The sequence below is a fragment of the Stomoxys calcitrans genome, chromosome 1 (assembly GCF_963082655.1).
Source record: "Stomoxys calcitrans chromosome 1, idStoCalc2.1, whole genome shotgun sequence".
Classification (NCBI taxonomy): domain Eukaryota; kingdom Metazoa; phylum Arthropoda; class Insecta; order Diptera; family Muscidae; genus Stomoxys; species Stomoxys calcitrans.
The window spans coordinates 204,029,299-204,045,751 of record NC_081552.1 but is presented as its reverse complement, the minus strand read 5'-3'; the positions used below and the strand labels follow the sequence as shown (position 1 = coordinate 204,045,751).

Here is a 16,453-nt window from a genome sequence, read left to right as displayed (position 1 = left end):
GTGGTGTTTACACGATGAGACGTCCCCCAAACACATGGCCCCAATATAGGTTATCAAATTCGTTTTCTAATCTCAAATACCTTTCATTTGAGCCACATATTGGCATGGTCGAAAAATGTTTTTCCTTTGGAGGGGGTGTTTTGGGAAAAAGGTGATGCCCTAAATACATGGTCCTACATTTGGATATAAAATTCGTATTCTACTCCCAAATACCTTTATTTGAGCCCCATGTTGCGATGGTCACAAAAAATTGCTGTTTGTGGGGTATTTTGGGAAAGGGGTAGACCCCCAGAAAATTGGTCCCGAAAATGGGTAACAATTCTTGCTCTACCACCCAATACCTTTCATTTAAGCTCCACATTGACATGGTCGGTAAATATGCCCGATTTAGGGGTGTTTTGAGGAGTGGGGCGGTCCCCCAAACATTAAGCCCGGAAATATATCAGCAACGTGCTCTATTCTCATATACCTATATATCATTTATTTCAACCCCATATTGCCATTGCCCTCAAAATTGGATATCAAATTCGTTATCTAATCTCATTTAAACTCCTTATTGCAAAATTCAGCAAATATGTCCGGTTTGGGGTATTGGCCCTTACAACTATGAATATTTAGTTTCACTCTCTTCAAGACCCAAATTGTCTTGGTAAGCAAGTACGTCCTATTTGGGGGTTGTTGTGGTGGTGGGACGTCCGCTAGACAGTTGGCCCCTAATGTTGATATGAGATACCTGGTCTACTCCCATATACCTTTAATTTGATCCCCATATTTCCATAGTAGGCAAACATGACCGCCTTGGGGGGTGTTTTGGGGGATGGGCGGCCACTCAGTGAGTTGGCCTTGAAAATATATATCGGATTGGTGTTCCACTTTAAAAACCCTCTTATTTGAGCCTCATATTGCAATAGTCAGACAATACTTACTATTTGGGTGGTGTTGTGGGGTGGGGTGGCCCCATAGACACTTTTCCCGAATATTAGTATCAAATTCGTGCATTACTCCCAAAGACCTTTTATTTGAGCCCCATATTGCTATGGTCGTAAATTTGTCCCCTTTGGGGGATGTTTTTGGGAAGAGGTGGCCCTCCAAACACTTGGTCCCATATTTGGATATCAGATTCGTATTCTACATTCAAATACCTTTAATTTAAGCCCCATATTCCCATTGTCAGTAAATAAGTCCAGTTTGGGGGGTATTTTGGGGAAGGGGTGGACCCCCTGAAACGTGGTCCCACATTTGGATATCAGATTCGTATTCTATATGTAAATACCTTTCATTTGAGTCCCATATTGGCATGGTCGGAAAATATATCCGATTTAGGGGTGTTTTGGGGCTTGTGGTGGTCCCCCTAGCACTTGGTCTGGCAATTGGATATCAAGTAAGTTTTCTTATCCTAAATAACGTTCATTTGAGTCCCATATTGTCGTGATTGGTCTAAATATATGTTTGGTAGGTTTTAGGGTGGGGCAGCCCCCCTAGGTACCACATCCGAAATATCCAAATATAGAACGATCTAGACCATTTACGACACGGATGTCGAGAAGCCTAACGTAAGTCATTGCATCAAATTTCAACGAAATCGGATAATAAATGCGCCTTTTATGGTTCCAAGACTTTAAATCGAGAGATCGGTCTATATGGCAGCTATATCCAAATCTGAACCGATCTGAGCCAAATTTCAGAAAGATGACGAGGAGCTTAACACAAGGCACTTTCAGCGAAATCGGATAATGTATGTGGCTTTTATGGGCCTAAGACCCTAAGTCGGCGAATCGGTCTATATGAAAGCTATATCCAAATCGGAACCGATCTTAGCCAAATTGAAGAAGGATTTCGAAGGGCCTAACAAAACTCACTGTCCCAAATTTTGGCAAAATCGGACAGTAAATGCGCCTGTTATGGGCCCAAGACCTTAACTCGAGAGATCGGTCTATATGGCAGCTATATCCAAATCTGATCCGATATGTGCCATATTACAGGAAGATGTCGAAAGGCCTAACCTTACGCATTGTCCCAAAGTTCGACGAAATCGGATAATAAATGCGCCTTTTATGGGCCCAAGACCTTAAATCGAAAGATCGGTCTATATGACAGCTATATCCTAATCGGGACCGATCTGAGCCAAATTGAAGAAGGATGTCGAAGGGTCTAAGACATTTCCTTGTCCCAAATTTCAACAAAAATCGGATAATTAATGTGGCTTTTATGGACCTAAGACCCTAAATCGGCGGATTGGTCTATATGGGGGCTATATCAAGATATAGTCCGATATAGCTCATCTTCAAACTTAACCTACTTAAGGTTAAGCGTGATTTCAACAGACAGACGGACATGGCTAGATCGTCTTAGATTTTTACGCTGATCAAGAATATATATACCTTTTAGGGTCGGAAATGGATGTTTTGATGTGTTGCAAACGGAATGACAAAATGAATATACCCCCATCCTTTGCAGTTTCCAGGGCCTCAAGAAGTCAATTTGGGAGATCGGTTTATATGGGAGCTACACATATAACAGGTTATAGACCAATGTGAACCATACTTTGCACAAGTGTTGGAAATTTGTAAGGTCCAAGACCAATCGATTAACAATTGCGGTTTGTAGTTGCTCAAAAAGTCAATTCGAAGGACCACCTTATGTGGAAACTATATCCATATCTGGGGTGTGAGGGTTCAAAAAGCGTATCATAGCCACTGTGACCTTAACGGCAACCTCCGCCTTCCTGCAGCACAACCTGTTTCTACAGAGGAGATCCTGCCGACGCACTACACGGCTGAATAACTGTGCAGAACATCCTACTATAATAGGAAATGATTATAAAGGGTAATTTTTAGAGCTATAGGAAAGTTTTTCAAAAACAAAAACACATAAAATTGAGAAAAATGCATGAAATCTTTGTTTGAGTCGATAGTGCGGTCCATATAATTTAATATTTGAAGATTATTTCATGCAAATCTTGACCATGACTGCGCCTCAAATGTTCGATCGACTTAGTTCAATTTTGTCATACTCCTTCCAACATTTCGGCGGGTAGCGCACAAACAAATGCTTCAATGTTGTCTTCCAAATCGTCAATTGAAGCGGGCTTGTTTGTATAGGCATGAGCTTTAACATAGCCCCACAAAAAAATACTCTAAAGGCGTTAAATTGCACGATCTAGGCGGCCAATTGACCGGTTCCGAACGTGAAATAAAATGTTCACCAAACTCGTCGCTCAATAAGTCCATTGTTACGCTTGCTGTGTGGCATGTAGCAACGTCTTGTTGAAACCACATGCCATGCAAGTCAAGCTCTTGCATTTTGGCCAAAAAAGGAAATTGGATATCATCTCACGGAAGCGCTCACCGTTCACATTTACGTTACGATTCGCATCATCTCTGAAGAAGTACGGTCCAATGATGCCACCAGCCCATAAACCTCACCAAACAGTGACTTTCAGGATACATTGGTAATTCTTGCAATGGTTCTACCTGATCTTCACTCCAAAATCGACAATTCTGCTTATTTATGTACCCATTGAGCCGAAATGAGCTTCGTCTTCACAGAACACTATTTTCATCATAAAATTCAATAATTGGCAAGCGTTGTTCATGGTTAAATTATTGACCAAACTGAAGATGTTTGACAGTGAAACAAAACACGAAATGATAATAGCTAAAAAATCACCCTTAATATGGTAAAGGGTATATAAGATTCGGCCAACTAAACTTGGCCACATACTTGATTTTCATTGAGCTTTTCTTCAGAGTAAGATAAAGCCAATTAAATTTTCTATAAAATCCCTATTTAAACGTTGAGTAGGTCATTTATATCGTCCACACATACCCCTTTACAATGAATCCATTCTTATAAAACTCCGATAAAAGTTTATCGTTGGCCTATTAATATAGACACGCAGTTTCAATGAACCATAGACTGCTAAAGGATAACAAGAACGACCGTTTCTACAACATAAACACAAAGAGCATATAAATTGTGCATGTGTATGTGTGTGTGTGCGTGTGTGGGTAAAAATGTTTATGTTTGAGTATCAATTTATTTTCATTTTCGACAAAAATCCAAAGCTTGGCGAAAAAACAAGAAAGAGCATATAGACTCCACTCCACTAAGAGTTAGCAATGTGTGCTCCAAAAACCAAAAAAAAAATTGCGTTACTTTTACACGCAACACAGCGAGTTCACAATTCATCGGATGTGTGTAAAGCGAAAGAATTGTGAAGTGTTGCCATCAACACAAAAAAGTTGCTTCATTAAAGAGCTACGTTAGCGATAACTAATGTTTAGCATTAAATATGGACTAAGGTGGACCCCAGAGCTGGTTGGTATAAGGAAGGACTGCAGAAAACTCTTCAACAGAGCAAAAGCCACAAGAGCACCACACGATTGGGACATCTATAAGACTGAGCTAAGCAAATATAAGGGCGAGCTTAGAAAACGCTCAGAACAAATCCTGGGTAGAATTCTGCAGCTCCGTGGAGTATACATCTAAGGCCTCTAGGCTATGGAAGATTCTGTCCTCGAGACCTATTGCGGTGGGGTATATTCAGAAGTCAGAGAATGTATGGACAATGTCTAGTGAGGAAACACTAGAACTACCTGTTGATACACATTTACCGGGAAATTCTCCAACGGACAAAATGGCACCAAAAGAGGTTGTCACTGGAGGCTATTAAGGCAATTCGGTTTGAGCCGAAAATCCTTTGGGCGATAAGAAGTTTCGACTCCTTTAAGTCGCCAGGCCCCGATGATGTATCACCGGTTGAATTACAAGCTATGTGTGATAGATTGGTTCCTTGGCTTAGGGAGATATACTCTGCTTGTATCTTACTTTACTTTAATTGGCTATGACAGAATATTTGTTCCACTAGCCGAACGTAGAATAGCGTTCCAAGCGTCTCGATCTTCTGCGCTCATTCTAAAATCTCTGACACCAAGTTTCGAGGTGTCTCCCACAACTTCATCTTTCCATCGGACTTTTAGTCTTCCCGGTGTGCGTGTACCACCATGTTTGTCTTCAAAATACTTCTTAGCTGGAGCTTCTTCATCCATTCTGACAACATGACCTAGCCAACGCAGCCGTTGTATTTTGATGCGTGTAACTATGCTATCGTCGTCATACAGCTCATACAGCTCGTGGTTCATACGTCGCCTATATTCTCAGTTAACGCAAACTGGTCCATATATTTTACGAAGAATCTTTCTCTCAAATACTCCAAGCACTGCCTCATCAAATACTCCAAGCACTCAGCACCATATAACAGCACGGGTAGTATCAGTGTCTTGTAAAGTGTAGTCTTCGTCTGTCGAGAGGTGGCCTTGTTTCTAAACTGCCTACTTAATCCAAAGTAGCATCTGTTTGCCAGTATTATCCTTCGCTTAATCTCAAAACTGTTGTCATTCGTTTCGGTTACGGCGGTGCCGAGGTAGATAAAGTTACTGACTATCTCAAAGTTGTGGTTCCCAACTTTCTCCATTTTCTTCATCAGCTCGGTTGCGCAGGGCTTTTTGGGGAGTTGAAACCATCCATTTCGTCTTATCTCCATTTACTGCCAGACCCATTTTCACTGACTCCCTTTCGATTCTTTCAAAGGCTGCAGTTACTACTTCCGGTGACCGACCTATGATATCGATATCGTCGGCATAGGCGAGTAGCATGTGCTCTCTTGTGATTAGTGTGCCATATCTATTCACTTCTGCATCTCGTATAATCTTCTCCAGCAGGATATTAAAGAGACTCTGCTTGTATCAGAATGTCATTTACATCTGTGGGATGGAGGGACGCGAAGGTCATTTTCATTCTGAAAGCAGGAAAACCCTACCACACGAAGGCGAAAAATTTTCGTCCTATTGGTTTGTCATCCTTTATGCTAAGGACTCTTGGGAGGTTGATAGAAACATCTTGGGACAACGATCCCTAGAGATCGCCTGTCGCGGCAGCAGCATGCACATAGTAAAGGCAAATCTACTGAAACAGTCCTTCACGACCTAGTCGACTACATAGAGGGTTATGTCGCTGTCAAGGAATATAAAGGGTGATTTTTTTGAGGTTAGGATTTTCATGCATTAGTATTTGACAGATCACGTGGGATTTCAGACATGGTGTCAAAGAGAAAGATGCTCAGTATGCTTTGACATTTCATCATGAATAGACTTACTAACGAGCAACGCTTGCAAATCATTGAATTTTATTACCAAAATCAGTGTTCGGTTCGAAATGTGTTCAAATTTTGACAAATTTTGTTCAGCGATGAGGCTCATTTCTGGTTGAATGGCTACGTAAATAAGCAAAATTGCCGCATTTGGAGTGAAGAGCAACCAGAAGCCGTTCAAGAACTGCCCATGCATCCCGAAAAATGCACTGTTTGGTGTGGTTTGTACGCTGGTGGAATCATTGGACCGTATTTTTTCAAAGATGCTGTTGGACGCAACGTTACGGTGAATGAACACATTTCGAACCGAACACTGATTTTGGTAATAAAATTCAATGATTTGCAAGCGTTGCTCGTTAGTAAGTCTATTCATGATGAAATGTCAAAGCATACTGAGCATCTTTCTCTTTGACACCATGTCTGAAATCCCACGTGATCTGTCAAATACTAATGCATGAAAATCCTAACCTCAAAAAAATCACCCTTTACAATGGTAGCATTTCTTGACATTAAAGGTGCTTTTAATAATGTAAAACCGAGGTCAATCATGAAGGAGTTGATGGGTCAGCAGAGGAACACCTCAAGGAGGTGTACTGTCTCCTCTACTTTGGAATATAGCCATTAACAGTATATTATTGTCTCTGGAAGAAACAGGCGTAAAAGTGGTCGCGTATGCTGATGCCGTGGCAATTGCGGTTAGGGGAAAGTTTCCCAGCACTCTAAGAGATATACTTCAGGAAGCTCTACGTTCAACGGGGAAGTGGGCTACCCAAAGTGGTCTAGGTATAAATCCGTGCAAGACAGAAGCAGGAGACACAAGTTGCCTACAGTGGAACCTGGCTCTCTGGGAGGAGAGAATGTTTCATTTATAGAAAGCGCAAAAAACCTGGGTGTTTTGCTGGACAGGAAATTGAACTTCAAATCCAACTTTTTGGAAAGGGTAAGAAAGGCAGCTCTTGCCCTATACGCCTGCAAGAGAGCCATTAGCAAAAGTTGGGGGTTTAGACCGCGCGTCATGCATTGGGTATATACTGCAGTTGTCAGACCTATAATGCTACATGGTGTTGTGGTCTGGTGGACGACGCTTCAAATGTTCACCCATTGTTACGGATACTTAAACAATACTTAAACCGATCCAAAGGATGGCTTGTTTGTGCATCACAGCCGCACTGAGGTCGACACTCATTTTTATGCTACATCTTATGCCTTTGGACATTGTGGCTGCCCAAATTGCAGCGACCACTGCCGTGAGGTTAAGGGAACTTTCTCATTGGTTAGTGGCAACTACGGACAATATGTTATCCTTGATACATTATTCGATGTTCCAGGCAACCTGAGTCGCTTTTTGATAAAAATTACTGTACCACTATTCCTGATAGAACCGATTGGATATCCCTGGTAACAGATGTTACATAGACTTCTATACGGATGGTTCCAAATTAAACGACCGGGTGGGCTTTAGGGTGTACTCCAAAAATCTAGAACTGATCTTATCGAAAAGATTACCCGACAAGCAGAGATCCTTGCAATTAGGGAAGTGGTAGAATGGATAAGATATAATGTCATTACAACGATTGGCATAAATATCTTCTCAGACTGCCAGGCAGCCATTAAATTCCTGGAGAACGTATTTCTGAACACAAAAACCGCCCTCGACTGTCGCAGTTCTCTCAACGAGATGGTTGAACAGTTCAAAATTCACCTGTTCTGGGTGCCGGGCCATAGAGATATACCAGGGAATTGTAAAGCGGATGAGCTTGCAAGACTAGGAACTACCTTACACATTCCAGGGATACTGGAATCTGTGGGTATGCCTCTAGCGACATGTAAACAAAGCTTTCAGAACCAGGCATGAAAGACAACGAATTATAGATGGTCACAAAGAGGGGGCTGTAAGCATTCCAAAACTATGTGGCCTCATCTAGACTTGAAGAAGTCTACTGCTTTGCTGCCACCGGCAAGAACAGACGTCTTGGTCATTGTGTCCCTCATGACAGATCACTGTCAAATCGGAAAACATGCTGACAGACTGAAGGTTGCCAGCAACGACTTTTGCAGAAGCTGTAAGGACATCGAAGAGGAAGAGACTATTGAATACCTTCTGTGCGTGATTGGTGGCTCGATAGGGGATGGGGGTGGGGTGGTGTGGACTACCGAAAGTGGTTATGAATTTCGATATTGCCATGATCGGTAAATATGTATGTCCGACTTAGAGTTTTTTTCGGATGTGAGGTGGTCCCCCAGACACTTAGCCTTAAAAAAATATAAGCATAGTGCTCCACTTTCAAATACCATTTGTTTAAACCCAATATTGCCATTGGTTTCAGGGAAGTTTGGCCATTGGCCTAAAAATTGGGTTTCAAATTTGTGTTCTTATTGGTTTGGGGTATGGGCCCTAAAAACTATCAATATCGAACTCCACTCTCTTTGGGCCCAAATTATAATGGTGACCAAAAAGTAACAGCTGATAACTGACAGAAGAAAGAATGCAATTACATAGTCACAAGCTGTGAAAAAATTTGTCAACGCCGACTATATGAAAAATCCGCAATTACTTTTTGGGCAACACAATACGTCCAATTTGGTGGTTGTTATGAGGATGGGGCGGCCACTCAGTGACTTGGCCCCGAAAATATATATCAGATACGTGTTCCACATTAAAATACCTCTTGCTCCCCATATTGCAAATATCAGCAAATACGTCCTATTTAGATTATATTATGATGGAGGAGTGGCCCCATAGTCACTTTTCCCGAATATTGATATCGCATTCGTGCATTACTCCAAAAAAAACTTTCATTTGAACCCCACATTGCTATGGTCGTAAATTTGTGCTGTTTGGGGATGTTTTTGGGAGAGGGGCGGCCTCCCAAACACTTGGTTCCACATTGGGATATCAGATTCGTATTCTACACTCAAATACCTTTTATTTGAGCCCCATATTGCCACGGTCAGTAAATAAGCCCTATTTGGGGGTGTTTTTGGGAGAGGGGAGGCCTCCCAGAAACTTGGTCTCACATTTGGATATCAGATTCGTATTCTACTCGCAAATACCTTTTATTTAAGTACCATATTGCCATGGTCGGCAAATATGTCCGATTTAGGGGTGTTTTGGGGATTGGGGTGGTACACCAAGCACTTGGTCCGACAATTGGATATCAAATAAGCTTTCTTATCCTAAATACCTTTCATTTGAGTCCCATATTGTCATGATTGGTCTATATATATATTTGGTAGGTTTTGGGGGTGGGGCGGCCCCCTAGGTACCCCATTCGAAATTTAAATACCAAATTTTTATTTTTAGGTTACTATAAGACGGTACACAAAATTTCGCTTAAGTCGCAACAACCCATCTCCCAGATCTGGTGTTTTTGGAAATTAGGGTAGAGGGGAGGGTCCGCCCCCCCCCCCCCCCAGATACGAAAAAATTTTGTACCCTATTTTCACCACGGGATCATTATGCACCATCAGTGAAACCTTCACGAAAATCGGTGCAGCCATTTTTGACTCTATAAGGAACAGACAAACACACAAACAAACAAACACAAATGGATTGATAGTCTGCCAGCTCTAGTTGACATATTCTACTTATAGACACAATGTTATCACCAGTGGAAGTGACTTAAAATAACATTTTGTGATTCTGCTTTTCAATACCAAGGTCCCGAGTTCGAGTCTCGAACCAGCCAACTCGTTTTTAATTATACTTTAAATTATGCCCCACATTATTCCGGTTGGTTTTGGGGAGCCGAAAAAAAAAGTTGATAAAATATATTTTTGTGCTTGCTGAGGCCGCCGTAGCGCAGAGGTTAGCATGTCCGCCTATGATGCTAAACGCCTGGGTTCGAATCCTGGCAAGACCATCAGAAAAAATTTTCAGCGGTGGCTTTCCCCTCCTAATGCTGGCAACATTTGTGAGGTACAATGCCATGTAGAACTTCTCTCCACAAAGGTGTCGCACTGCGGCACGCCGTTTGCAATTTGCGATTCCAAAGAAATGGAGGCTACCGTAACGCAGAGGTTAGCATGTTCGATTATAACGCTGAAAACTTGGGTTCGAATACTAGCGAGAACATGAGGAATAATTTTCAGCGGTGGTTATCCCCTCCTTCCCTTGTTGTGGGAACAGGATGGTACCGACAGGGGTGACACAGGCTCCGGCGTAGGTAGGTCCGTGCTTGCGTAGCGAAGGGTGGTTCTTCACCTCCCGCTCGGGTTTCTCCACTCCTTCTGTCTTTCTTTTTTTACGTGTATAACCTCTACGACGAGGTCTCACATTTTCCTTTTTCCTCCCTTTCTCTCTCTAGGGTATCACAATGGGCCAAACTGGCCTCCGAGTGAAGTCACCTTTGATGGGCGACTCATTTCGTCTTGCCTAACCTATCCCCTCCTAATGCTGGCGACATTTCTGAGGTGTCGCACTATGGCACGCCGCACAGTGTTGCCTCTTCAAACATTCGTTGGGCAAAAATAGTTAGAGTTAACTTTGTAATCGCACGAAAATGTTCACGATTTAATTCCATTTTTTGGACGAAATGAATCTTTTAAGTTACTGTAAACAACACAAATAGCGCTCGTATGTCAAAACGTTCTGAGCACGTATAAACTCAAAATGTCAAGCTTTACGATAGAGCTGTCAGATGGCAGAATGCAACACAAGGGTTGTCCAACCCTCGTAGGAAACATTTTTGGTCAGCTCGCGCTTGTCTTCCATGTGGGAAAAAATGCAAATTAGTCCATGAACATTTTGTTAGGGAACAGGAGCAAACATCTCATATATCAATGAGAGCTGTCCGATTCAAGTTTAAGCTCACTGATATAACGGACCTCCTTTTTTAGAACCGAGTCCGAACGGCGTGCTGCTGTACCACACACACATGCATAGTACCTCACAAATGTCGCCGGCATTAGAAGGGGATAACCAACGCTGCGCTACGGTGGCAACTCTTCCTTAATGGAATGTTCATGCCAGATTTTAGAATTGGTTTCCCATTTTAAGAAATCTTTCTATGCAGACTGCGGCAGACTTTTTTGGCAGTTTTACTAAATGATTTTTCTAAGTGTTTTCCCGATGCACTACATTTGTAAATATTTTTTGCATAAATTTGTATCTTATTTCGATTTTTTTTCATTTCAGCACCGTTTTCAGACACATGATCCTTCAGGAATTTGAAAATGAATGGCAGATTTTTTGTTTATGGGATATGCTAAAGGTAGGTGCAAAATCCAAATTATGTAGTTTTGTATCCTGGCTAAACAACCATAAACAATAAAAAAAGAAAAAAAAAATATCCTTTTCATTTGGCCTTTTAGGAGTTCTTGTGGGACTTCACAGACTTCGAATCTCACTGTTTCAAGTTGCATAAAAATCCAATGAAAAATGCTCTTTTTATAGGGTCAATACTCTATATCAGGAAATCGGTCTATATGGAATTTATATCCAAATATGGTCCGATCTGGACGATATTCAACAAAAAGTTGTAGAGGGCTACCAAAGCTTACTGTTTAATTTAATATTTTTTCGAAAAAGGACGAAAGTTGTTTCTTTTATAGGCTCAATACTCTATATCGGGAAATCAGTCTATATGGATAGGGGGCCAAATTTCATCGAAACCGGATGAAAAATGCTCCTCTTGTGAGTTCAATACTCTGTATCGGAGAATCAGTATATATGGCAGCTATATCCAAATATGCTCCGATCTGAACCACATTAGGGTAGGGATCTTCCAGAACTCACTGTGCCCATTTTCATTGAAATCGGGTAATAAATGGATCTTTGGGATATAAATGGATCTTTTATGGCCTTAATACCCTATACCACGATACCGGGCGGTCGGTCTATAGGGCAGCTATATCCAAATTTGGGCCGATCTGGAACACACTTCACAGAAATGGGTAGGTGTCTACCAGAACCCACTGTGCCAAATTTCATCGAAATCGGATGGAAAATTACCAATTTATTGCCTCAAGACCTTAAGTCTGGAGATAGGTCTATATATCGGTCTATATAGGTGTATATATAACTAAGTTTCGATTTTATGAGATCAGAAGATAAGAAAATGATTTCATTAGCAAAATATTTGATAATTTATAGGTACCCAAATAAATACCCAAAAAAGGTGTTTACCCAATAAATACCGGGTATTAACCCGGTAGAAACCCATCTCTTTATATTCGTAATCGACTCCCGAATACCTTTCATTTGAGTCCCATATTATCATGATCGTCTAATACGCCCATTTGGGACAAATTTGGGCTTAGATAATTTCAACCAATTTTTAATATTCGTTAATAAATACCGGGTATTTACCCGGTAGAAACCCATCCCTACATATTCGTAATCTACTCCCGAATACCTTTCATTTGAGTCCCATATTATCATGATCGTCTAATACGCCCATTTAGGACGGATTTGGGCTTAGATAAGTTCAACCAATTTTGAATATTCGACAATAAATACCGGGTATTTACCCGGTAGAAACCCATCTCTACATATTCGTAATCTACTCCCGAATACCTTACATTTGAGTTCCATATTATCATGATCGTCTAATACGCCCATTTGGGACGGGTTTGGGCTTAGGCCGGGCTCCTTGGTAATTTCAACCAATTTTTAATATTCGATAATAAATACCGGGTATTTACCCGGTAGAAACCCATCCCTACATATTCGTAATCTACTCCCGAATACCTTTCATTTGAGTCCCATATTATCATGATCGTCTAATACGCCCATTTGGGACAGATTTGGGCTTAGATAATTTCAACCAATTTTTAATATTCGATAATAAATACCAGGTATTTACCCGGTAGAAACCCATCTCTATATATTCGTAATCTACTTCGAATACCTTTCATTTGAGTCCCATATTGTCATGATCGTCTAATAGGCCCATTTGGGACGGGTTTGGGCTTAGGCCGGCCTCCTTGGTAATTTCAACCAATTTTTAATATTCGATAATCATATTCATACTCTACTCTCGAATACCCTCCATTAAAGTCCCATATTGTCCCCAACGGTCCAATTTTGATTTAAGGGGCGACTTTTGGGGAGGTTCTGGGACCCAACTTTTTATATCACATTTGTACTCTGCTCCCAAATACCTTTCATTTGAGTTCAATATTGTCCCGATCGGTTCACTTTTGATTTTCGGCGGTACTATTGGGGTGGTTGTGGGCTTGGGACGGCTCCCTAGGTACTTGGACCAAATTTTTAAGATCATATTGGTATTCTACTCCCCAATATCTTTTATTTGAATCCCATATTGTCCCATTCTGTCTACTTTTATTCTATGTGGTACGTTTAGGGTAAGGGGAAGGGGACGCCCCCCTTCCGATATTAAAAAATTATTTTGCCTTTTGTTCCTTCCAGACAACTCCGTATAATCTGTAAAAATTTCACGAAAATCGGGTTTGAGTCTATGAGGAGCTAACAAACTTACCTACCCACAAACAAACACAAATTAGTTTTTATGTAAAGGGTGATTTTTTAGCTATTATCTTTTTGGCAACTCTGGTAAATGGGTGCGTAAATAAGCAGGATTGTCGATTTTGGAGTGAAGATCAGCCAGAAGCATTGCAAGAGCCACCAATGCATCCAGCAAAAAGTCACAGTTTGGTGCGGTTTATGGACTGGTGGCATCATTGGACCGTACTTCTTCAAAGATAATACGGCTCGTAAAGTAACTATGAATGGTGAGCGCTAACGTGAGATAATATCCAATTTTTTTTTTTTTGCCCAAAATGCAAGAGCTTAACATGCATGACATGTGGTTTCAACAAGGCGGTGCCACGTGCCACACAGCACGCGTAACATTGGAATTGTTGAGATGCGAGTTCGGTGAAAATTTTATTTCACATTTGGGACCGGTCAATTGGCGGCCTAAATCGTGCGTTTTGACGCCTTTAGACCATTTTTGTGGGGTTGTGTTACAGCTCATGTTGCAAAGACTATGCCAAAATTGGACTAAGCTGATGGACCATTTGAGGCGCAGTCACGGTCAACATTTGCATGAAACAATCTTCAAGCGTTATATAATATGGACCGTATTATCGATTCAAATAAAGTCTACATGCGTTTTTCTGAATTTTAGGTGTTTTTATACCCACCACCATAGGATAGGGGGTATCCTATGGTGGTGGGTATTCCGTTTGCAACACATCGAAATATCCATTTCCGACCCTACTAAGTATGTTTATTTTTGACCAGCGTAATCAGCGTAAAAATCATGTCCGTCCGTCTGTCCGTCCATCTGTCTGTTGAAATCACGCTACAGTCTTTAAAATGGAGATATTGAGTTGAAACTTTGCGCAGATTCTTTTTTTGTCCATGGAGACTGCCCTGCACGAGGTTGTGCATAAAATAGAAGAATACTTCGATGCCAAAACGTACACCCTGGCGGTATGCATTGACATCGAGGGGCTTTTAACAATGTGCGGACCGACAAACATCCAATCCTTAGACCAGTACCGGGTGGACCCGGTCCTTAGAGATTGGATAAACCATATGCTAAGCAACAGGTGGATAAATTGTGTGTCCCATGGCGATAAGGGAGAAAGTGGCACAGGGCACGCCACAGGGGGGCATTTTCTCGCCACTCCTATGGGTGACCACCATAAATGACCTATTTCAGATGTTGACTAAGGAGGAATTAGAACCCGTCTGCTACGCAAACGATGTTATAATACTTCTAAGGGGTAAGGATCCGAACGAACTTTGCAGAAGGGCCGAAAGGGTCTTGCATATGACATATGACTCGGCTAGACCCAGATGTTAAAGACGAAGGTGGGCCTTCGTCTTGGGCTAGACCCTGTGCTAGACCCAGATGTTAAAGACGATGGTGGGCCTTCGTCTTGGGCTAGACCCTGTGCTAGACCCAGATGTTAAAGACGAAGTTGGGCCAATATAACGCACCACGTTTCCCCAATAAGACGATTTCGATATCTGACAAGGTCAAATACTTAGGTGTGATCTTGGACAGGAAACTGAATTGGAAGTGTCACATTCAGGAGCGTACTGAGAAGGCTCACAGATGTTGGGCACTATGAAGACGGGCCGTAGGCTCGAAATGGGTCCTGAATCCGAGGATAGTCCACTGGCTCTACAGGAGCATGATTAGACCAATACTTACTTACGCCTCAGTAGTTTGGTGTAGTACTATGGAGAAATAGATTCAGAGAACATGTTGTCTTGGCATAGGCGGAGCAATGAAGACCAAGCCCATTAGGGCACTGGAGACTATTCTAGAAATCCGACCCATTGACATGCAGATTAAGTGTGAGTCAGCCACTACGGCTATGAGACTTAAGGCGGTGGGAGAATGGATTGAGGATGAGCGCAACTCATACCATCGTTGTATAATCTAGGCGACAATAGGAAACCGGAAAGGAAGGGAAGAGATGTCCGATCGCATACTTGAGATGAACCTTGAAGTCGAGTGCGAGGCACTGTTGGCAGCGGCACAGTCTTAGATTAACGGATCCCTAGTATTGCCATCTGGAAGATCATGTTACATGGGATAGATCAAAGCTTAAGGACAGAGTGGGCCTGGGGGTCTACATTGAGAACTCAAGGATTGAGATGTGTTTTAAACTGCCTGACCATAATACGGTCCTGCAGGCGGAGATCCGGGCGATCACGGGCGATGCGTGAGGTGGTGTGATCCTTACGCGAGGACGTAGAGTGTGTACAACTTTACCGATAGTAAAATTGCCATAAGGGCAATAACAACCAGGTCGGTAAGGTCACGAGCAGTCTTGCGGTGTAAGAAGGAGATGAACGCCTTCTCTGAGGATGGAAAAATCCGCATTGTTTGGGTGTCGAGCCATAACAGAGTAAGGGGAAACGAAAAGGCAGACGATTTGGCGGTGAAGGCCAGGAGGCTGACGGCAAACTTGGTTAACCCGAAGCCTTTCGAGTCGACGCAGTCCGAGTTAAGGGAGTGGGCGACGAATGCGCATCTCCCTTGACGGTGAAGGCTAGAGAACTGCCGTCAATAAACTTCATTAACCCGAAGCCTTTCGGGTCGACGATGTCCGAGTTAAGAGAGAAAGGATCGGTAGGACAGCGAAAATCCTATGGTGAGATCCAGATCGTGAGAAGACGAGGCTATTTCTGAATGGGAGCAAGAAGGAGGTCAGTTTAGCTATTGCTATCATAACGGGATACACAGGACTACAAACTCACTTAGGTAAATTCGGTGCGGCAAGTGATAGCATGTGTAGGGCAGGCGGCGAAGATGATGAGATGTTGGAACATTTCCTTTGTCATTGCCCGGCTTTCGCGTCTAATAGATACCGGCA

The 16,453-nt window shown here is 42.1% G+C and overlaps 1 protein-coding gene across 2 annotated transcripts in view; it reads left to right on the top strand.

Moving 5' to 3' along the window:
• LOC131995343 (uncharacterized) overlaps positions 1-16,453 on the top strand; it is a 466,869-nt gene that overhangs the window by 237,712 nt on the left and 212,704 nt on the right. For both annotated transcript variants that reach the window (XR_009397394.1, XM_059363984.1), the window contains exon 4: positions 11,289-11,364. Coding sequence is in view for 1 of the 2 variants with exons in the window: in XM_059363984.1 (XP_059219967.1) it covers positions 11,289-11,364 (76 nt within the window). In the remaining variant the exon portion in view is untranslated. The remainder of the gene's footprint in view (positions 1-11,288; positions 11,365-16,453) is intronic.